This window comes from Carcharodon carcharias, chromosome 1, assembly GCF_017639515.1.
Source record: "Carcharodon carcharias isolate sCarCar2 chromosome 1, sCarCar2.pri, whole genome shotgun sequence".
NCBI lineage: Eukaryota > Metazoa > Chordata > Chondrichthyes > Lamniformes > Lamnidae > Carcharodon > Carcharodon carcharias.
In genome coordinates this window covers 178,507,707-178,532,372 of record NC_054467.1, presented here as the reverse complement: position 1 = coordinate 178,532,372, position 24,666 = coordinate 178,507,707, and the positions used below count along the sequence as shown (strand labels likewise).

Genomic DNA, 24,666 nt, shown 5'->3' with positions numbered 1-24,666 from the left:
GCTAACAGCCAAGTAGTTGTGAATTCAAATTCTACTGCAACAAGCTGTGAAATTGAGTTCAATAAATCTGATAATTTATGGGCAGGAGAAAGCTGTTGCTTCACTGATATTCTGAGCTGCAGTATGTGGTTAACTCTTAATGCCCTCTGAATTAACCTAGCCAGGTGTAAAACAAAGCCAACATAAAACATGAAATATTGAACCAACCCGTTTGACAGTGATAAGAAATTGGTGTTACTTGATGATGTAAGATGGCCTTGAAATGGGTACAGTGTATCATCACAAAGTCACACCCTATCATATAACAAGTACATTGCAGCTTTTCTTGAGAACAGAGGAAAAAATGTGACAACACAGGAACTCCATATCTTCCTGATCTGACACATATTAAGATACATTGTTCAAAGGTCTGTTAATACATGTTGCACTGGAATTACATAAAGGTGCCAAGTCAATGGTGCAGAAAGCGTGTTTAGAAAACCAGTTTTTGTTTAATGAGGCTGAAAAGCCATGCTCGGTTACTCAGCAAGTTAATCCAGTAAGTGCCTGAGCCACATCTGGAAGGGGGGTTCAGATTTCAATCCTGCTGAGTTAGGTGGTCTCAGACAGGGCAGCAGTATAGAAGTTGCAGTTGGCTTCGGTTCCCCTGCTCCAAGGACGGTCATCCATGCCTTCCCTTTCTGATCATTATCCAGGAAGTTGTCTGTGAACTATCCACCACCCAGCTTTCTCCCTCCCTCACCCCACTGTCAAATAAACTGCTAATAGCCATTTTAAGAATCATAAATGAATGGTGCCACTGACACCTGAAGAATGAAACACTAGCAATGGAATCAATGCCCTTTTCCTATTCATTCATGAGCTTTGGGGATCATTGGCTAGGCCAGCATTTATTGCCCATCCCTAATTGTTCTTGAGAGGTGGTAGTGAGCTGTCTTTTTGAACCGTTGCAGTCCATGTGGTATAGGTACATGTCCGGTGCTGTTAGGGAGTTCCAGGATTTTGACACAGCAACAGTGAAGAAACAATGATATAGTTCCAAGTCAGGATGGTCTGTGGTTTGGAGGGTAGCTTGCAAGTGCTGGTGTTCCCTTGTGCCTGATGCCCTTGTCCTTCAAGGTGGTAGAGGTCACGGGTTCGGAAGGTGCTGTCGGAGGAGCCTTGGTGACCTGCTGCAGTTCATCATGTAAATGGTACGCACTGCTGCCACTGTGTGTCGGTGTAAGGAACATATCTTTTTATTTCTGCTGGAGTGTTGTAAAGAACATATCTTTTTATTTTCTGTTGGAATATGGATTAAAATTACAATGGCTGAAGTTTGAAAGACATGTCCACTGGAACAGGGTGAAAGATATATATACAATGTTGCAGTCCTGGAACAGAGTGTGCCATGAAAGACAGGATGGTGCCAGAAAGGAGTCCTGGGCCAAGGGTGCTGGCTGACAATAGCATTTTAATTGGTTCCTAACCAGGTGACCAGGTTTTGTGTGAGGGAAGTGCAGCTGAATAGCTCCTAGCCTGAAAGGGACAAGATCTAAAACCTCTTTTTCCTGTGTGTAGAAGATTCCAATAATTCCCCAATAATAGATAGCTGGCGTTTTTTCCTCACATCTCTATAACTTGCTCTCTAGCTCAGGAAGCCCCTGTAAAAAGGAAAAGGGGAAAACCACTGTTAAGGGCATTGAAAAGCAAGTGCTCAACCAGTGAACTAAATACTGAAAGTGCTGGAAGAACACCTCATATCAACAAGAACTAAAAGGAATTTGGAAGACATTGATCAAAATCAACTCATCGAATCCTGTACTCCAGACTGGTGCTATTGAGCTGTTTTATTCCACCCTTAAAATCCATGTTTTGTGTGTCTTATATGTCTTGCATGTGTGTATACGGATTTAAGAAGGGGTAGAGTTTAAGTTATGGAGTTAGAAATTAGCAGTTCATATTTCTTCCTTTTGCCACTGGTTAATGACAGTTGTTCAATAAGCAGTTATTTACTTAATAAGTTTACAAACCTGGTGTTAACCTAAATTAAGCAGCTAAGTAAAATTGTGGCAATTTGGTGGTTTGGTCAGACTTCACATTTGTCGCGGCTCAGGGAACAGTGTGGCATGATATTACAGCGCACTATCCCCAGTGAGTCACAACAGTCGGTGGTGGAGGGAGTGGATGCTGAAGGTGGCGGAAGGGATGGCACTCAAGCGGGCTGTTTTGTCCTAGATGGTGTCAAGTTTATTGAGAGTTGTTGGAGCTGCACTCAACACTCATCCAAGAAGTGGAGAGAATTCCATCACACCCCTTACTTGTAGGTGTTGGTCAGGATTTGGGGGTCAGAAGGCGAGTTACTTGTTGTAGAATTCCCAACCTCTGACCTGTTCTTGTAGCCACAGTAATTATATGGCTGCTCCAGTTCAGTTTCTAGCCAATGGCAACTCCAGGATATTGATAGAGGGTGATCCAGCAATGGTAATGCAATTGAATGTCATGGGGCGATGGTTAGATTCTCTCTTCTGGTACTAGTGTAGAGTGAATGTTACTTGCCACTCATCAGCCCAACACCGAATGTTGTCCAACTCTTGCTGCATATGGACACGCACTGCTTCAGTACCTGAGGAGTCGCGAATGGTGCTGAACAATGTGCAATCAGCAGCAACATCCCCATTTCTGACCTTATGATGGAGGGAAGGTCATTGATGAAGCAGCTAAAGATGGTTGGGCCTAGGACGCTACCCTAAGGAATTCCTGCAGCAATGTCCCAGGGTTGAGATGATTGACATCCAACAAGCACAACCATCTTCTTTTGTGCTAGGTATGACTCCAACCAGTGGAGAGTTTTCCCCCTGATTCCTACTGACTCCAGTTTTGCTAGGGCTCCTTGATGCCAAGGGCAGTCACTCTCATCTCACCTCTGGAGTTCAGCTCTTTTGTCCGTGTTTGGACCAAGACTGTAAAGTGGTCAGGAGCTGAGTGGCCCTGGTGGAACTCAAACTGAGCATCAGTGAGCAGGTAATTACTGTGTAAGTGCCGCTTGATAGCACTGTTGATGACCCCTTCCATCACTTTGCTGATGATTGAGAGTAGACTAATGGATAGTGGTTAGATTTGTCCTGCTTTTTTGTGGACAGGGCATACCTGGGCATTTTTCCACACGGTTGGGTAGATGCCAGTGTTGTATCTGTACGGGAACAGCTTGGCTAGGGGCACGGCTAGTTCTAGGTCTTCAGTACTAATGCTGAAACGTTGTCGGGGCTTTGTATTATCCAGTGCTTCCAGCCATTTCTTGACATTACATGGAGTGAGTCGAATTGGCTGAAGACTGACATCATGTGATGCTGGGGAACTCAGGACGAGGTTGGGATGGATCATCCACTTGGCACTTCTGGCTGAAGATTGTAGCAAACGCTTCAGCCTTATCTTTTGCACTGATGTGCTGGGCTCCCCCATTATTCAGGATGGGGATATTGGTGGAGCCTCCTCCTCCAGTGAGTTGTTTAATTCATTCATTCATGACTGAATGTAGCATGACTACAGAGCTTAGATCTGATCCATTGGTTGTGGGATCACTTAGCCCTGTCTATTACTTGTTGCATCCACTGTTTGGCATGCAAGTAGTTCTGTGTTATAGCTTCACCAGGTTGACACCTCATTTTTAGGTATGCCTGATGCTGCTCCTGGCATGCCCTCCTAGACTCTTCACTGAATCGGGGTTGATTCCCAGCTTGATGATAATGGTAGAGTGGGGGATATGCTGGGCCATGAGGTTACAGATTATTGTTGTATACAATTCCGCTGCTGCTGATGGCCCAGAGAATCTCATGGATGGCCAATTTTTGAGCTGCTACATCTGTTTGAAATTTATCCCATTTGGCATGGTGGTAGTGCCCCACAACATGATGGAGGGTATCCTCAGTGTGAAGGCAGGACATCATCTCTACAAGGACCATGCGGTGGTGACTCCTACCAATACTGTAATGAACAAATGCACCTGCTACAAGTAGATTGTGAGGGTGAGGTTAAGTAGGTTTTCTCCTATTGTTGATTCACTCACAACCTGCTGCAGACCCAGTCTAGCAGTTATGAACATTAAGACTTGGTCAGTAGTTATGCTACCAAACCACTGTGATTCATCAGCTGAGGTGGGGGGATAGAGGGGGTGTAATAGGTGGTAATCTTTAGGAGAGAAGGGAAAGCGATACTACTGGACAAGACGAAAAAGATAGGCTGGATGTCATTTTCTTCCCAATGATGTCACACTGATGTGCATATGCATAATTATAGCTCTCGCTAGAGAAATTCCATCAGCAATGCCTCAGCTGCATCCTCTGGATTCAATGAGAGAGCCTTTGAACAAACGCTAGTGTCCGTCTTGAAGCCAGCTTCACAAGTATTCAGGAAAAACTCTTGCAAAATCAATCACAATGGTTTGGACACTGTATCCGAATGCCCGAAAAGCATCTTCCCCACCAGGTTCTGTTTTCTCCACTCTCAAATGGCCAACGTTCCAGGGGAGGGCAAAGAAAACACTTCAAAGACACTCTAAAGCTCTCCTTGAAGTGCAGCAGCATTGACATCAATGACCAGGAGAAGCTTGCCATTCAAAATGGTGACAACTTATCCATCAAGCTGTATAATAGTTTGAGTCACAATGTCTTAATGATGAGGCAAAGCAATGGCAGAGAAGGAAAGAAGAGGAAGCAAATCATGCACTCCAGATCCCACCGCCCAATGGGATGTCCTGCCACACTTGCCCAAAGATCTGCGAGTTGAGAATCAGCCTGTTCAGTCACAAAGCAGAAACACATGACCCAAGTTGATATCATCCTCAAATTAAGGGACAGCTGACAACAACAAACATATTAAAAATGCTTTGACAATAAAGCTCTTTTTCCTGAAGATGATACTCCTTTAAGAGGTATAAGTGACACCCGGGAGTTGATATTAAAGCAATACAGCAAAGCTAAAGTAATTATCCTAGAAATTGCAATGAAGTCACAATGATGGCAGATCATTGGCAGGAGCTCTGCCCATATTTAGTAGTACCCTGATGTCAGCCTAGGTCCGGGGGTCAGGACCATTTATGTATCTAAGATGACCTGGGGCTATTTATAATGCCAATGTGATGAGTGTCTCAGTTGGCCTGTGGTCCAAAGATATTGGAAAATATTTTAAATATTTACCTTTGCCAAAGGATGGGACATGGGGATGGGACATGGTGGCGGAGTGGTAATGTCACTGGACTAGTAATCCAAAGGCCCAGTTAATGCTCTGAGAATATGGGTTCAAATTCCACCTATGGCAGCTGGTGGAATTTAAATTCAATTATGTCTCAAAAAATCTGGAATTGAAAGCCAGTCTCAATAATGGTGACCATGAAACCATGATTAATTGTAAGAACTCATTTCACTAATGCCCTTTAGGAGAAAGAGATCTGCTGGCCTACATGTGACTCCAGACCCACAGCAATCTGGTTCACTCTCAAGGGCAGGTGGGCAATAAATGCTGTGATGCCCACATCCCATAATTTAAACAATTGGCTACTTAAAGTTATCCCCATCAAGTAACCTATAAAACACACCCAATATCACTTTCAACAGAATATGTTAGAAATGCTGTCAAGGGCGGGAACTAATGAACAACTAGCTCACCATCCAAATTTTCTTCTTCACCTGCTGATTTATCAATATGAACAGACATGAAAATCAGGGACAGTCAAACGGACTCGAAACTTTAGCTCTGTTTCTCTCTCCACAGATGCTGTCAGACCTGCTGAGTTTTCCAACATTTTCTGTTTTTATTTCAGATTTCCAGCACCCGCAGTATTTTGCTTTTAAGAAAATCAGTGACATGGTTTTAATTTTAAGAATACTCCTTCCATATTCTTTATCTCCAGAAGGCAATGACAGCTACCAGGACAAAATCAGCAATCTAGTACCTCAATATTTTTTTATGTAAGCCGAAATAATGACTGTCAATAGACGATTCCATCAATGTGGCATCTTAGCTGAATCCTATTAAGACCTCATCTGACATCCACAGTTAAGACTTTCCCCCAGGAATGACTGGATAGTGGTTAGGTGGGAACTGTGACTGGGCAATACGGCCAACTGCAACACCCAAACTGCCACCCCAGCTAAAAACAGTTCACTCAGCACTGACTAGGTGATGAACCTGGGCTAACTTCATTGAAAGGCTGAGTATCAAGCTGGAATGTCTATTTATCCACTAATCCATTGAGGCAGCTACCAAAGTAAAGTCAAAAAGGACTTAGTTTTCCATGGTGCAACTGATGCACAGGCCAGATCGTGAGCAACATAATTTGCAACAGCAGACGAAAGCAACAGAGTGAATTGTATGGAGTAAAAATGAGTTGACTTACTACCAGTAGAACAAATGGAGTAAATATGCCAGCTAATAATTGGTAGGGGATGGTGTCCTCTTTGTATGGGTACTTGATAGTTTCATCATTACAGTAAAATCCTCGTCTGAATGGTGAATGCATCGGTGTAAGAATTGCAAAGGGCAATCCAGCTAGCAAAAGCAATGAGAAACCAGACTGTCAGTATAATCAGATACCATATAAGCTGCTCAATGATCCATGTCCAAATGTTACCTGACTTAATTATTTGGCTAGCACCAGGCTACTGGGTATAGATTTAAAACAACAGAAAATGTAAAGGCAGATGATGTGACACTTGATGGTACACTAACATGCTATGTCATGTGATCACAGCAAATGGGCATCCAAGGTGATTCCCCACTTGATGGGCACATTACCATTATTGTTAAATGAAACTGGCCACATAGAAGATGGAAAAATCGTCAGAGGGGTCTATTGTTGTGTGCATCCTGCTAGCCAGGTCAGCTGAGCTGCAGTGCACCTGCCTGCCATTTTTTGGACGCAGAATGGTTTGTGATGTGGAGGGAACAAAAGAGGAAGGAAAAAAGTCACCATTTTCAAAAGACCAGTTAAGAAAGAAACAAACCTAGAATCAAGAAAAAGATTGATTAGACAAACAATCAATACATGGCACCACTGAACACTTGAATTCAGATCATGTTAACAGTCCACTGTAAACTTGAACTTCATTTTTAGTGGAGCTACAACTGCCCAAGTTTCAGACAATGAAAGGTTGCTAAGAATGCTAAAACAATTATGATTAAACTATATATTCCTATCCAGTTTTCTCCCTTGATTCAAACTGGGGACAGTCTTTGTCCTCCATGGTCATGTAATATACTGCTGCTCTCACACAGGGAATGGCCAATTAGGTTATGTAGTAAAGGGTTACCAGCACCTGCAGAACTGTACTGTCATGAACAGACAAAGTTGACAGGCAGGGGAAAGCGATGAAATTAAACCACGATTTTTGGTTAAACTTTGGATATTCTTGTGAATTTCATGAAGTAGTGCTGCTGTCAGTGGGAGTTATGTAGTGGGAGTCTGTTAAAATGGAGATATGATCAATTACATACGGCACCTGAGGCACATGTCCAAATTCCCGATTGGCACTCTGCCACACAAAGCTCTGCACCAGGAGTTCCTAATCATGGAACTGAGCCTCATTTTAGTGTCATAAAAAAGGACAGAATTAACCAGGTTTCCATATATACCTTCTGAACCCTGAATTGGAAATGATATCTGGGATGATAACCTGACAGTGCTAATGATTATATAGGCTATATATGCAGCAGAATGTTGTGCAAATCATTTCTTTTTAAACCAAATGCATGTATTATTTCTGCATTGTGTAAACAGTAAACAGTATAGTGATAAAATAAAACTAACTTCATTTCTCAGTTTTCTAATCCAAAATGGTTTTTTGTAACAAAGAAATAATAAGTAGCAATTACCAAATGATAAGAAATATTTGCAAAATGTTTATGCGACTTAATGATACAGAAAATCCTGGAATTATTCTTCAGAGATTAAATTTTGAAACAAGATTTTCTGCAAACTATAAGTGAAATCAGATTTTACTACTGCTGCCAGGATCCACCATCATTCTCCTGTGGGCCTGTATGATCAGCATTTTAGCTTATCTTGACTGTAGTTTTCAGCATGGAACATTGAAAACATCAGGAAGGGACATTAAAAGAAAGTTTTCTTGTTTCTCTTCACCTCATCCATTGTAGGTAAGGCAGAAATAATTGTGCTTATGAGGTAGCAGTTTGTCCTAAAAACTGCAGTTTGGCAGAACTCAAGGCAGTTACTGGCTTCCAATTCCCCCAACAAGCATCACAGTTCATCCAGCACCAGGACGCTGAAAAAAAGGAGATTGTTCTACACCTGCCCATTATTCTTCCTGCACTGCATTTGGTGGAACCAGGGCCAAGGCATCCCTTCACATCTAGGTCTCATGGTGAAGACAGCATTTATCAAATTTTAATGAAGCAAGATTTCCATGGATTAGAAATTGCTTTGAGTTACAGTGACCCAAGCTTCTCCGTCAGGACTTCAAATAATCAACAAGAATTAAGGTTTGCATACTGTAGACAAATCATGGCTTTTAAAATTGCACATTCTTTTTGGATTGTCTGTTATGTAATTTCTTTTTTTTACAAAAAGCATATTTGTTTCTTTTTATTTATGATAGGGTAGCAGCAAGCACCACATAATTTAAACATTATCCTGTGACTGAGGTTAGTTTGATCATTGCCAAAAATGACAACCATGTTAATTATCTCATGAGGCAGCAGCTGTCGGTAATGTGCAGAGACTGGAAATGCCTACACTCCAATGGACGCACTGTTCTAGTTAACACCCAGCTATTTCCTAATGAAATTAATAGCTATTCCATAAAAAGTCACAAACTCATTTATTTAAAGTAATGTAAATTTATAGTTTCATAGATCTCATTAATGTCAACACAGCAGCATTCAAGAAATTGAAAGAAAGGTTGGCAAATGATTATTGCCAAAGGTCAAGCTAGGAACAAGTGGGTTATATTGAGTGCACTTTTGCACATCTCACACATAATTCAAGATGCTTTATGGAAGGAGCGATGCAGAGGCAGAAAATGGACAAAAATGAAGAGAAGGGAAGACAAAACAACATTGTTTGGAACTCTCAAATTCAATGAGGGTTGTAAAACTTTCACACCAATCTTCAGCAAAATTACAAAACTTCAGCAGCACAAAGTAACTACAAAAATATTTGTGGAAAAGTCACAAAACTCCCACTATTGACTCCAGGTTAATTCAGATTGCTAATCTAACCAAGAAATAAAACAAAAACACAAGATGTTGATGAGCTAATATGAAACCATAGCAAAGTTATATAGAGATCTGTATCAGTAACAAAGATTTTTTGATGTGCCTGTGGAACATGATAAAGTACAGAGCAAATGGAGTTAAGGGGTGGCATTATCAGACTTCGAAGTACACATTTCCACAGTTTATTCATAAAATAACTCTTCCCAGAAGCTCTTTGATGCCTTTATTAGGTAAATATCCATAGTGTGAATAAAGCAATTGAAAATGGCAAAATCTTCTGTTTAATGGATGATCTGTGCTGAGTTAGTTTATCTCAGCCACTTAGGCAATTGGTACTATAAATGGCCTCAATGTTTCTGCCTAAACAATTTCTTGCCTTGATTGCTGAAATTCCAATAAAGGGTTTGATATGGTCTTCTTATTTAAAGAAGGATATAAATGCATTGGAAACAGTTCAGAAAAGATTTACAAATATACCTGGATTGGGCAGGTTGTCATATGAAGAAAGGTTGGACAGGCTAGGCTTGAGTCCACTGGAGTTTAGATGAATAAGAGGTGACTTGGCTGAAATGTATATATAAAGTTCCTGAGGGGTCTTGACAGGGTCAATGTGGAGAGGATGTTTCCTTTTGTGGGAGAATCTGGTGCGAGGGACGACTGTTTAAAAATAAGGGGTCGCCCATTTAGGACAGAGAAGAGGAGCATTTTTTTTCTCTTTGAGGTTGACAGTCTTTGGAACTCTTCCTCAAAAGATGGCAGAAGCAGAGTCTTTGAATATTTTTAAGGCAGAGGTTGATAGGTTCTTGATAAGCAAGAGGGTGAAAGTCTATTAAGGGTAAGCGGGAATGGGGAGTTTAGGTCCCAATCAGATCAGCCATGATCTTATTGAATGGCGGAGCAGGCTCGAAGGACCGAGTGTCCTACCTTCATATGTTTGTGTAATATCTAAAATGAGTGTTTTTAAATTCCCACTTCTACAAACTTTGCATCTCCAGCTTAAATAAGTGAGAAACGAGTTTCCAAATCATTAACCAGAAACTTCTGTTAAAGAGTTTATTTTAGGAGAGGATAACATAGAATTCAGTTATACTGTTTATCCTTGTTGGGTTTTGTTCTGACACCGCTTGTGCTCCCACCTATGTATGACTCCTTCGTTGAATTATTCAAAGGGTTGGTTACAGCTGTGGAATATATCTTAGCATAAGTTCAGGATAAGAGAGAAGAACAGAAGGAATTAATTTATATTTGGAAACAACAATAATTTTCATTGATATATCATCTTTAACGCAGTAAAACATCCCAAGACGCTGTTTTACCAAGCAAAGTAATCAAATGCTTTACTTCTGAAGATTGAAAGATGCATTTATAATGACAATGAAGATAACACTAATGAATTTTATATTTTAAATTCAGTGATTAAAGTAGAGCTCAAAAATCAAGCAATTTTCAACTCAAGTGGGAGTGGAAGACTGATGGTATTGGATCAATATTCCATGTAGTACTATCTGAAACATGTTGTGATGTGATTGAGAGCCATCCAAAGGAACTGCAAGGATAACAATTAGACAGGCATTCATGGCTCATGGGTATATCATTGGGAGGTCTGATGGTATTGTTGTCACATGGAAGAGGAACCTCCAATCTGATCTACAAAGTGCTACCTTTCTACAGACATTGGTTTGTGGGTTAAGATAAGGGCAGGAGGCCCAGACATCTGTTAGGTACACTGACTTGCTTGGCAGTGTTCTGCCTCAGGAAAGTTTAAATGTTAGCAGGAGAAAGAAAACCCAAGCAAGACCTTTGAAAAGACTATTACCCATGTTTGAATATGAGTGCGCAATTAAATGTGCTTCCACCTGCAGATCCACCCCAGGTCTGGCCTCCTCACCACCCCAACTTATCATTCCTCTTTTACTTGCATCTTGCATTTTGTTGGTTTCCCCAGGATGCCTCACTTGACTTCCTCGTTATGTGTTCCACTGAGTTTCCTGGAGTCCGTTCCATGAAAAGGGATGGACCATGCAAAGGTGTTTACTTATAAATGTCATGCATGTTATTAAGGCCAACACAGAATATCACTGCAGGGGATTAGACTGGAGGAAGTTGACAGTGAAAAAGATCTTGGTGTTATTATGCATAGATCACTAAATCTTCATGACCATTATATGGAAATCATAGCTAAAGCTATCAAAGTATTGGGCTATACTAACAGAACAATTTAGTATAATTCAAAGGACACCATTTGACACTGGGCAGGTCACTGGTCAGACTGCATTTACAGTAAAAACAGAAAATGCTGAAAAAACACAGCAGGTCTGACAGCATCTGTGGAGAGAGAAACAGAATTAATGTTTTGAGTCTGTATGACCCTCCTTCAGAGCTAAATAGAAGTAGAAATGTGATGAAATTTATACTGTTTAAGGGGGTTGAAGCAGGTGAAGCTGGATAGAAGGAAAAGTTAGAAGTGGGTAACTATACAAGTGACCCACCCGACACCCTGCTGGTCCCCCCAACTACACGCCCTGCCCCCAACTAGCCCCCCAACTCCCAACTATCCTCCCAAACTGCCGACTACATGCCAGCCCCCAGACTACCCTCCTAACCATCTGACTCCCCCCTACCCGTGGACTACAGCCCACCCCCCTGACCACCCTCTCTATTCCCTGACTATGACCCCCACCACAACTAACCCCAATCCCTCAACTAACCTCCCAACCCCTGAGAACCAGCTAACTACCGCCCCATTCCCCAGCTACACCCCACGCCCACAACTTTCCTCCCAACCCCCTCCCCCCCCCCCAACTACACCCCCCAGTTCAGAAGTTCAGGAGCGGGCGCACATCCGATCAGCGCCCCCGATTGGGGGCACACCACCATTTTATGTGGGCGGGCCAATTAAGGCCCGCCCAGCGTGATGTCCGCCAGGAAGCATTCTGCGCTCCATGTGCTAAGCCGGGAGTGTGCTCTTTCAAGCATGCGCACGAAAGAGTGCACTCATCTCCCTGAGGCTAAGTACTGCCAAATTTAAAAGTGGTACATGTAGAGAAATTAAATTTCCCTGACATGTCCCCTCATGTGACACTGTCATGAGTTGGGACATGTCCATCACTAAGTAAACTTTTATTGCATTTTTAAAAACCTATATGAAACCTCATCACACCCATGGATGAGGTTTCATGCCTTTTCTGAAGCCCGCCAGGGCTCCCAGCCTGCCTGCCTACCTTAAGGTTGGACGGGCAGGTCCATTAACTAGTCTAATTACTTTTTAAATGGCCTCAATTGGCCGTTAACAGGTCAGCGGGCGCACAGCTGATTCCATGTCACCTTATGCATCGACGAGCAGGCCCCGCCCCCTGCTCACCGACCTCAAGATCCAGCCCCTGGACTATTCCCCTGCCTCTAACTACCCTCCATTTCCTGATTACACCCCACTCTCAACTACCCCATCACCCCCAACTGACCAACCAAATATCCCCAACCCATTCTATTCCTCCAACTCATCCTATGTGCATCCCAGCCAATCCTACCCCTGACCCATCCTACCCCCACCCCCAACCCATCCTATTCCCACGATCCATTCTATTCCCTGACCCATTCTACCCCCACCCCAACCCCAACCCATTCTATTCCCCTGACCCATCCTACACCCATCCCAGCTCATCCTATCCCCCGACCCATCCTACCTCCACCCGACCCATCCTATTCCCCGATCCATCCTATCCCATTCTACCCTCCCCCACCATCCTGCCCACTGACCATACTCACTTACCTTCTCCCCGACTTCTGAAATTGGCTGGGACCTATAACCTTGCCTCGTTTACGGCAGCTAGTTCTGCAAATAGGGGGCATGGCTTCAATTCCCCCGATGCTGCTGCCCTGCACAGAGGAATCCCAGGTGCCGGTACTGCATATTTCCTAGCAGGCCCGAGTTGTAAGGTTAGGTGAGAAATGTGCAGCTCCCAACTAAGGTAAGTAAAAAGGAATGGAGAGGCAATCTGACTGTGATTGCCACTGCACAAAGGTTCTGGCCCCATGTTCCTAAAGTCAACTTGTAAACAATGGAATTACTACTCTACGATTTCTCTGTAGCTAAATCTATCCAACCAGGAAACCCGGATTATGACAAAGCATTAAACCCACTCTACTTCTGACTTCCAGCACCGACAGAATTACTCACATAATGAGCTCTGCCACATATTGGTCTGCTAAATGCACTCCATCATGATGAGACAATTACTATTTTATTTTCTCTTTGAAATATAATGGCCAAAAATTGTACAAAAAGGATGAACATAACTGCTGATCATGGAGATAGCCAATATGTATGTCAATTATTTTGGAAATGCAATATTAGAACCATTAAGCAGCTTAAGTTGTCAATTTTCACTCTACTAACTAATTTACGTTACAACTCATACAGATCAGCTTCAAAGAAACCCCTGATAGAGGAAGCCATGAAACAACCCATGTTGTTCAATATTCTCTCATTCCCTTTTGATGCGCATTTTTAATTTCTGCAAAGAGGACGGCATCTTTGTCAGCAAGAAGTCTTCTAAGTTGTCAGATCTGAAGTTGGTATGCTACTGGATGAAAGGGTTACCCATGGCAACTTAAAACTGATACAATAACACGGTTTCTAGAAGAGAATTTTATGGCAGCAATAAAACCAAGACACTGCAATCTATCATACAGTGACATTAAATTCACTACGTAGCAGGCACAGAATTCACAGATGACTTCATTTTGTTATCCCATATTTTAGCCACAGCACTAATGGAATTGTCCAAACAAGAAATCAGGAGGTAGAAAGATTAATCATAGTCCCCTGGCTGAAAGCAATGTTTCTAGCACCTCACTGGGAACTCCAAAGGAAAAGTTATTTTTCCTCCAACAGCAAAACAATAAAGTGCTAATCAGTTCACTAAGTTTTTCTTGACCAATTACTAATAAATTACCATAAACTAGGACATGCACTTCACAATATTTTCAGTGGCAAGTGAATTGGGTCAAACTAATTTCCATCACCATGGACAAACGCAATGAAAGTAGCATTAATTTGGGCGGGGTTGTGGGTTATAACTATTAAGTCCACAGTGCCCATTTAAATTAATGTGAAATAGTTTTTCAAAGGAGTGCATCGTGATTGCACTGCAGCATGACTAGACCTGCAAGAAATCTGCAGTACCTGTGTATGCGGTGAGGCAAGAGTAATTCTTTGAGCACTGAACATTTGACCAACAATGCATATAATTCCTACATTAAAAATAATCTTCTACATGTAACACTGAGTACTCTAAAAATACAATGATATTAATCCACAAAACAGTTCTTAACTCATGGAGTTTAGGAATAAACTGAGAACACTTTCTTTTCATCTTCCTTTAGCTGAAATGCAGCTGCAGTTTCCAAAGTATAAATGGAAGTCATCTGCAGTACTGTGAGCACCACTCAATGTGTCTGTGCATCCTGTTTGAACATTAGCTGAAACTATTCTATTAATCATAGAGTCAATAAAGATACTGCTGAATTACAATGTTTATAATGTTCTTCATGTTGCTAGTCTCTCATTCTCAAAGCTACTCAACACCACCAAGTTGCACTCAATGCAGTGTATCAGTTTGACAGTGAGCTGCATCCTGTGGGCCCAGGTGGGGAGAGCCCTTGCATCCTCAGTTTTATTGTAGTTCAGGACTTCATTACCTCCCCAGTTATCATGACTTTTCATTCAACCAGGATGGCATGCTGAATTCTCAACAACTGCAGTCAATGTCACTCCATAACAGGCTGGCAATATTGCCTCTCTGCCCAATCTTTGACTCAATCAGCATTTTACCCCTCAGGTTTGGAATGCTCCAGCATCACATATGGTTCTGACAGAAAAGTGGCAAAGATGGAGCAACAAAGAGAAATCAGTGGAAGCCGAGGTATAAATTTGTGACTCTTGAGTTGATCAGCACTGTTCAAGTGCTGGAACTGGTGCAACCCTGCTCCTTCTCAGTGGCTTTTTAAGAATCACATATTCTTCAGCGCAAGGATCTTGCAGGTTAAACTCGAAAGTTGATCCTGTCCAAGACTAGTTGACATTACATGGAAGAGTACAAAATAGCTGAAAGAATCAGACATAGCAACATTGATTGGCTGCAGTAATAATTTAGTTGAATAAAAATAATAGGCCGGAGCAAGCCAGTGCCTGAATGTGCAGCTGTTGACATTTCCAAAAGATTAAAGCATTCATGGCCAAAATAGAAGTCAGTAGCCAGGCGCATGCAGTTACAAACAGACAAAATCCTATTTTTAAAATAAGCATCTTATTTTAATTAAGACATTAGCTATTGCCTGACCCTCAAAACCACTAGTCACATTACATATACCATAAAGGTTTATAGCACAGATGAAAGCCATCGACCCACTGTGTCTGTGCTCACTCTTTCTTAATGCAATCCGCAGGCTAACTTAGAAAGTTGATGCGCTGGTTTTAATTTTCCAAAATTCCCTAGATTCGGGGAAGGTTTGATTAGATTGGAAAATAACAAATATAACTCCTTCATTCAAAAAGGGAGACAAAAAGCAGGAAACTATAGACCAGTTAGCTCAACATCTGTCATAGGGAAAATGTTAGAAGCTATTATTAAAGATGTTATAGCAGGGCACTTAGAAAAGGTCAAGGCAATCAGCCAGCGTCAACATGGTTTTGTAAAAGGGAAATCATGTTTAACCAATTTATTGGAGTTCTTTGAAGGAGTCACATGTGTTGTGGATAAAGGGGAACTGGTGGATGTACTGTACTTAGATTTCCAGAAGATATTTGATAAAGTGCCACATCAAAGGTTATTGCAGAAAATAAAAGCTCATGGTGTAGGGGGTAATGTATTGGCATAGATAGAAGATTGGCTAACAGGAAGCAGAGATTTGCATAAATGGGTCTTTTTCTGGTTGGCAGGATGTGATGAATGGTGTGCCACAGGGATCAGTGCTGAGGCCTCAACTTTTTACAATTTATTTTAGTAACTTGGATGAAGGAATGGTTGCTAAATGTGCTGACGACACAAAGGTAGGTAGGAAACTAAATTGTGAAGAGGATGTAAGGAGGCTACAAAGTGATATGGATTGGTTAAGTGAGTGGGCAAAGATCTAGCAAATGGAGTATAATGTGGGCAAATACGAAATCGTTCATTTTGGCAGGAAGAATAAAAAAGAAGCTTATTATCTAAATGATGAGAAATTGCAGAGCTCTGAGATTTAGAGGGATCTGAGTGTCCTAGTGTATGAATCACAAAAGGTTAGTATGCAGGTACAGCAGGTAATTAGGAAAGCTAATTGAATGTTATCATTTATTGTGAGGGGAATTGATTACAAGAGTAGGGAGGTTACATCTGGAGTATTGTGTACAGTACTGGTCTCTCCTTATTTAAAGAAAGATGTAAATGAGTTAGAAGCAGTTCAGAGGTTTACAAGACTAATACCAGGAATGGGCAAATTGTCCTAATGAGGAAAGGCTGGACAGGTTAGGCTTGTATCCACTGGAATTTAGAAGAATAAGAGGCGACTTACAGCTGATATAGGCAGTGAAAGCCCAACTGTATACAGCACAGTGGAAGTGATGGTACTGTTCTTGAAAGGGAACTTGATGGTTTCATCATCACAAAAAAAACCTCTTTCAAACGGTTTTATTTTGAACAAATTTAGAACGCCCAATGGCATACCAGCTGTGAAGAAGGAAAAAAGAGCTTTTAAGTGCACCTTAAACTACTTTACAATAGCAGATAACATTTATGAATCTTGATTCCAAAATATTCAAATTACAAAACAACCCATTTGTCAGATGTGCATGCAGTGGCCTGGGGTGGGGCGACATGCTTTCCAGTTTTCCGCCCATCCTGTGGTGAAGTGCCTCCCATCCACTCAGCAACAGTCTGAGACAAATGGCTCAGATCAGCTATTTAGAATTGATGACAGCTCATGGGCACGAACACTTGTCAAACCATACCATTGGATGTCCATGATCCCCAATCTTTGAGATTTATATCTATTCCTTCAGTGTTGACATAATTTAATAATTATGCCTAATCTTTGTTTAAAATTTATGTGGCTAAGTGCAGTCCACATACTGCAGAAAGCAAACTCAGTGATGTGCCTGTACACAAGAAATGCCATAGCTTTGTTTCACAAAACCACTGCTATGGCATTCATAGGCTCATCTTAGGACCAATATTTTTATTTGTTAGTTTCACCAAATAAATAGAAACACCATAACATAACTAACAAGTCTTTAGTCATAGACTGGAGAAGTGATTTGAGATTCTTATAGATTATCTGGAAATACTGTGTAATATTATTCTGCTGAACGACAGTTTTGCTATCTGTTTCATTTTGGAGAAGGAGACTAGTTGGGCATCTCCCAATCAGCTTGGGGCAAAATTTATGTATTGTACAATGTTTTGTTATGCTGATATTCCTAGTTGGGAGTATAATGGTTATTTTCCCCCAATATGTTCTCCTGTAAACTGAAGTCATACTAAGAAACTTCGCTCATCTTGGGCACCATTTCTCCACAATGAGCCATGTATTGAGTACTTAACATCTCTGTACTTGGATAAAGTTAGCAGTTTCAAAATACATTGATCTTTTTATCTTTATCTTATCAGAAATTTCCATTCAAAAAGTAGTGATATTTTTCTTTGCTATTTAATAAACCTTATAAGATTATTCATTTCCCCTTGCAATTTTTCATTTCCCCTTCTCTCTTAAAAGCACTGAATCTTAGATGGGTTATGGAGCCACACGTGCCAGTCACCTTCTGGTTCCTTACTAAGTTTCCAGAATTAACATGTGAACTTTGACAATGAGTCAGTTATTTGGCTATGGAGGGAAATTCAGAGCCTGACCTAGTCTACAAGCAACATGCACAGGACTCTCTAGATAGCAATCAGGGGCAGGATCCCGAGACAACCTTCCCCTTCATCAACCAAAGGATCCGAGGCCAATCATAGTGCTTGAAGAGTCATCTCTGTTTCTGATTACAGGTTGCACGGTTTAAAGTGTTACATTACAGATCTAATAGTCCAACCCACTGATTTATTCAATGCCACAATACAGAACACTAATGTTAGCAGTTTTAATGTTAATGTTCCAGTTCAAAAAAAAAGCTCATTATATTTAAAAGTCCAGGAAGTCTTAACTAATGTAATTTTGAAGGAAATAGTAACAGTAGTTTAGCAGTGAGTAAACAGAACATCAAAGACAGTCAATAAATACACCACTCCTACATGGGTCTAAGTTCATCATAGTATGATTACTGCTCAGATCTGCTCATTTAGATATGACCAAGCTCTGAGCCAATGTTAATCTTGCTTATGGAACAGTGAGTTTCTTTTCTCCCCTCTTCTCCCGGAGATATCTTATAATGAAGTACATGTCTATAGGCACTGGGCACCATCCACAAACCACATTCGATTGTGATTTCTCTTGCATTGAGCAGGATGACAACTGCAACAACACATCAACGAGGTAAAACTAACCTGCCTCACGGTAATCTATTCCTCACCAATTTATCTAAGCTGCCAAATCCAATCCTACCCTCACCCAATGACCACATAGGAGCTGCTGTCAGCAGAATTCATTGAATAGATGATTTTCCTTTCTTTATCCCTAAACCTGTGACATTCCTACCATCACTCTGGACAGGTGAGAGGTTTAATCTAGAAACTTCTTGGTGTGAATAGCTCAGTGCACTTCCACACAGAGAGGGCAACCTTAACTTTGGATAATAGCGGGCAGTGGTAGCTATTGAATCAGCCATATTTTAATCATCTCTCCTGAATTCCACTGAATTCAATAGAAATGGAAAATCAGGTGAAATATGTAACAAGTGACTGATTCAATATGTGTTTTATACTATTATCCAAGGACAAAATGACCTCACAGACTTCATGACAGCCTGAGCAGTGTCTACTTAAAGAGAAGTTGCCTTCATTTTATTTTCAATAGTGTGTTTTCAGTTTACTTTTTCAATGGTTCTTTAACATGTATTCTACGAGGGGAAGGGGGTCATATCATTGCTACCTCTGGCATGTGATATTCCACTCTGTGCAGTGTGACCATATATAGTGTCCAAATTGGGGAAAGCTCAACTTTTTACAACAGTGTAAAATGGGTGTTAGTGAGCAGCCACCCATTTTCATTTCCATTGATGTCAACCAGCAGAGATGTAAAACCAGCTGCTGTCTTGCTATCACCTGTTTTAAACTATCATCCAAAGTCAAGGTCTACCTCACTGTCTCTAAACAGCGATCCCAGTTTCAAAGTGAACATATATGAACACAAACGCATAATGCTGGAAATACACTGGTCTGTCAACATTGGAAAAAATAAAACATTGTGCTATAGAGCATCTGAAACAACTTGTCTCATCTCTCTGCTGATGCTGGTAGCACTGTTGTGTATTTCTATCACCTGGTTTTAATTTGGGTTACCAGCAATTTGGAGCTTTTTTCTTCATCCGCATTTGGACTGCCAAAACCTATGGAACCTGCTTACTCAGGGGAGGAGCAAAAAAGGGCAACAAAAACTAAGAAATGAAAACTAAGTACATATCCCCCATGTCCCCAGCCCCATCCATGCCACACCATCTCTTTTATGCTCTTTTCAGGTTCTTTTCTAAATATAACTATCCACTTTTAAGTATCTAGGACCTCCTGTTTTTACATTTAGACCTGAATAAACAGCTTCCATAAACATGCTTTGCTCCACTTACATACAAGGTAAATACACAAAACCAGCTCTCTGCATTGACATCAATAAATCAACTCACTTAACCCAATAATTATAGATCCCTAGTTTGTGTTGAACTCATTTATAATGTAAAAGGGCCTTATTTATTTCATTAACTTTATGCCTACTCCCAGGTGGCCGAGCACCTCCCTCAGGCAAGTTTGCCTTTTCTCTCCAATTCTAGCTACTAATAGGAGAAGCTTTCACCTTAAAAGGCATCATTGCATAACACTAAAATTGATTCCAGATTAGATATTTTAGCCACTTTATCTGCTTAGTAGCCAACATATGTCCAATTATCTTATTATAGGAGACATATCTGGCAGTTTGTGCTCACCTTGAACCTATTTATTGACACACAAGTGGTAAAGTCAAAGTGTTGAATACATGCGATTGTGACCCCTCTGTGGGCTAATACTCAGAATGTACTGGATAAAGAAGCAAGGCCCTCCTTAAGGGAAGTTACACTTGAGCTAAATCTCTGTACATCAGACCAGCAGATCAGCAGAACTGACAAGGGTTTTATTCATGAGCAACATATTAAATGTAAAATAGAAACACATTCAAGACTGATTTTCCTTTAAAGTAAAAGATTAATATGGGGGAGGAGGTTCAATAGAAAACTCTTCCAAATAATCATTTTTATAAATCTCTTAACTTGTAACAGAAATTGCAAAATTAATTCCCATGCTGGCTGCAGACTTCTGGAGCCTTGTTGCTCTATCCCCTGCCCATACCTTTTCCTTTAATGTCTAACATCACAAAAGGATGGAAGGGGTGTTTATTGGTGTTGGTGTTGTTCTGATTATAAACTATACCTACAGGGGCCTAAAACAGATATCAAAGCTTGTAGAAAGCTTGCAGATATTAAAGCTTGTAAAAGCTTTTGCTTTTATTTTATTTTATTAAAGCTTGTATTTCTTTTATTAAACCATGCAATTTTCTCTCATTCTAAAGTACTATCCAAAATAACGCTTATTTGAAAATAAATCCTCCAATTCAGTTTAATTACTAAGTTGCACAGCAACATAATCACAATGTTCTGTACATTTGGATTGAATGGGCAACTTGACCTGGACTGCAGGCTACTGTTAGACTCCAGTCTAACAGTAATAGATCCGCCCACATCAGCAACTCTCAGAAGTAAACAAAAACAGATCACTTTACACATCTGAAGGCAGAATTAATTCCAAGTTATGAGTTATTTTTGTAAATACTTTAGTGTTAAATGAGGAAAATTGTGATGTTTGTAAAAATTTAAAGGGAGAGTGCAATAAGAGGCTAAAAGTTAAACATGCCCAACTGTGGCTGGTTACAGTATAACAGGGCTTTTGATATATAGGCTTGGTAGTGATTTCTTATATTAAAAAAACTATAGGTTATTCCATTCATCAAGAAATCCAAAGACAGCACCTGAACAAACACTTTTGAGCTGAGTAGGGTAGTGACCTGAACCACTGACTGCTTCAGCAATTTCAATGGTTCACATCTGGCTTCTGAGTTTGATTGGCTCCAGCCATCTAGGTCAAACTGCCTTGACAATTCAAACATGGGTGGATTTACTCAACCTTTCAGGATGGGCAAAGACATAATCCTTTCACCTCTCACGGCTATGTAAAGGTCATTTGGAAAGTGAAATTAGTTTGAACAGTTCTAAAAAAGCATGCATCCACAGCAGAAACACATTCTCACATTGATGCATTAAAATATAAAACATCACTCAATCCTTAAAGCAAATAAAGCTTCAGTTCAGACTAATGTGTGCCAGAGTAGTGAGGTAGAAAAATTGTTATGAGATGCACCTATTTTGCAGGATTGATCCCAGTTCTGCAGTTAGTCACTAATGAATCAGGCAGACTTCACTTCCTCAGAACTGTTCAGCGATCAATGCCGTGCCAACACTGGACAAATTTAAAGCAATTTCTTTTTAATCCTGTGGATAGATTCATTAAATATTGATAACAGATTTAGAACTAATGATGTGGGCAATAACAGGTTAGTTTTGGACATACATACATAATTTAATTTAAAAAGTATTACAAAGCGACATTGCAATAAGAGGTTGAGATCACATAGGGCTGAATCTTACCTAAGTCAGGCAGGCTGAGCGGGAGCAGAGCCAATCGCTGCCTGCAATCAGTTGTGCGCTTCCATTTTACGTGGGTGGGCCAATTAAAGCTCGCCAAGAGTAATGCGCGTTCCATAGCGCTCAGCGCTACCTGTGCGGGTGGGGGAGGGAGAGTTGGGGCCAGCACTCTTTCATGCACAGCAATCTCCCTGAGGCACGGAGCTGCCTCAGGGAGATTAAGTTGATAAAAAAATGTTGTTATAAATAAAGTGAAAAATGATTTAAACATGTCCCCTCATGTGACAGTGTCATATGAGTTGGGACATTTGTGAGTGTTGCAAAATTTGTTAAATTATTTTATGAATCCTTCAGGAAACTTCATCCAACCCATGGATGAGGTTTCCTGAAAAATGGGAAGGCCGTTTGGGCTCTTCGCCTGCCCGCCCAACTTAAGGTTGGACGGGCAGCATTGTTAATAAGCTTTTTAATTGGTCTTAATAGGTTGTTGACAGTTCAGCGGGCGTGCAGCAACCTCCCACGTGCACCCACCGAATGAAAAGTCGAAATGATGCATGATGATGTCGGGACGCATGCCCAATGTCATCTCGAGTCATTTTACGCATTGGTGTGTTGGGCCCGCCCCCGCACGCTGACAGCAATATTCTGACCATAGTATCCATTAGAGCAAAGTTTAACAGCTTATTACCATCACCTCAGCCTAAGTTGCTGTCTTGGAGCACACTTTTTATTCTTTTCTCCTCCAACAGTCCCTTTACTTCTCATCTGTTGAAGTAAGTGACCCATGCCAATTAATGCAAACCTTCTCATACATCTTTTAAAAAAAATTTCTTCGCCCGTAAAACTGAATAATGCAACTTTGTAGGACAGTCCGTTATGAGGCTTCTTCACGCCCTACCCTGTGCTCAACCAACAACTACACATTGGCACTTTACCAAACAGGTTACTGCATAGCTATCAGGAGCAGGGGCCTTGGCTGATTTTCCCCTCCTGATGCACATATGCTGAAGAAAACTGCAGTGCCCCAACTCTTATCACTGCTGAAACTGGCTAACAAACTCTCTCAGGATCTTCCTGCTCTGCATGACTAGTAGAAAGAAAGACTTGCATTTATATAGCACTATTCATGACCACCGAATTTCTCAAAGCACTTTACAGCCAATGAAGGACTTTTGAAATGTATTCACTGTCATAATGTAGAAAGCGTAGCAGCCAATTTGCACACAGCAAACTCTCACAAACAGCAATATGATAATAACCAGATAATCTGTTTTTATGATGTTGATTCAGGGGTAAATATTGGCTGGGACACTAGAGATTACTTTACACATCTCCCCTGCTCTTCTTGAAAATAGTGCCATGGGACCTTTTACATTCACCCAAGCTGGCAAATGGGGCCTTGGTTTAACATATCATCTTTTAGATAGCACCTCCGAAAGTGCAGTGCTCCATCAGTACTATACTGGAGTGTCAGCCTTGATTTTTGTGCTCAAGCCTTGGAATGGGATATGAACCTGGAACCTTGTGACTCAGGGGCAAGAAAGTATACGAACATACGAATTAGAGGCAGTGATAGCTCATGCGGTCCCTCATGCCTAGTAGAGAGCTACCAACTGAGCCATGGTTGACACACATTTATGAACAAAGTCATCAGGGACATATTTATTTGCAAGAGACAAAGAGGCAATTGTCCTGGTGGGGTAGAGCAAAGATGCACTCTTGTAGAGCAGATTGGAAAGAAAAAGGGATGATATCAGGGTTAATTCTGCACATTCTGAAGCTAATAGAATCATAGGACCATAGAAAAGTTACGGTGCAGAAAAAGGCCATTCAGCCCATCATGTCTGTGCTGGCCAGAAAAAGGTGAAAAATTAACTAGCCACTCATTTTAATCCCACTTTCTAGCACCTGGTCTGTAGCCTTGCAGATTACAGCACTTCAGATGCAAATCCAAGTGCCTTTAAAATGAGTTGAGTATTTCAGCCTTAACCACCAATTTAGGCAGTGAATTCCATACACCCACCACCCTCTGGGTGAAAAAGTTTTTCCTCATATCCCCTCTAATCCTTCTGCCAATAAACTTAAATCTATGCCCCCTGGTAACTGACCCCTCAGTTAGGGGAAGAAAAGCCTTTACTGTCTACCCTATCTAGGCCTCTCAATATGACAATAGTCACAATATGACTTCTCTTTCTGCCCCACAAGCTGATTTCTGGAGTTCCCCAAGCTTTCTATTCTAGGCTCACTATTCTTCCTCATCTGCAGTCTGCCCCTTGGCGACATCAGCCACAGGCACTGGGTCAGCTTCTCTGCGTTTGTTGAAGATACCCAGTACCACCTTTCCCCCATCTCTTTCAATTTCACCACCACATATCAGATTATCTGTTCAATATCAAATTATGGATGGGTCATAACTTCCTCCAACAAAATATTAAGACTGAAGCAATCATCTTTGGCTTCTGTCATAAATTCCTCTCCCTTGCCACTGATTTCTCCTTCACACTCACCTGCCCCCTCCCACCACCACCACTTGCTCAGAATAAACCAGACCATGCAAAACCTTGGCATGCTGTTCAACCCCAAATTGAACTTCAAACACA

The 24,666-nt window shown here is 41.1% G+C and overlaps 1 protein-coding gene across 3 annotated transcripts in view; it reads right to left on the bottom strand.

Annotated features, from left to right (window-relative positions):
• Positions 1-24,666, bottom strand: part of plpp1a (phospholipid phosphatase 1a) — a 118,479-nt gene that overhangs the window by 66,151 nt on the left and 27,662 nt on the right. Inside the window, exons 1-2 of one of the 3 annotated variants that reach the window (XM_041194997.1) lie at positions 16,762-16,901; positions 6,374-6,525 (exon numbers count right to left, since the gene is read on the bottom strand). In XM_041194997.1, the coding sequence (XP_041050931.1) occupies positions 6,374-6,496 (123 nt within the window). In that variant the 5' untranslated portion in view covers positions 6,497-6,525; positions 16,762-16,901. Of the gene's footprint in view, positions 1-6,373; positions 6,526-16,761; positions 16,917-24,666 lie in introns of those variants that run through there. The other 2 variants (XM_041194829.1, XM_041194907.1) reach the window with 2 other exon arrangements.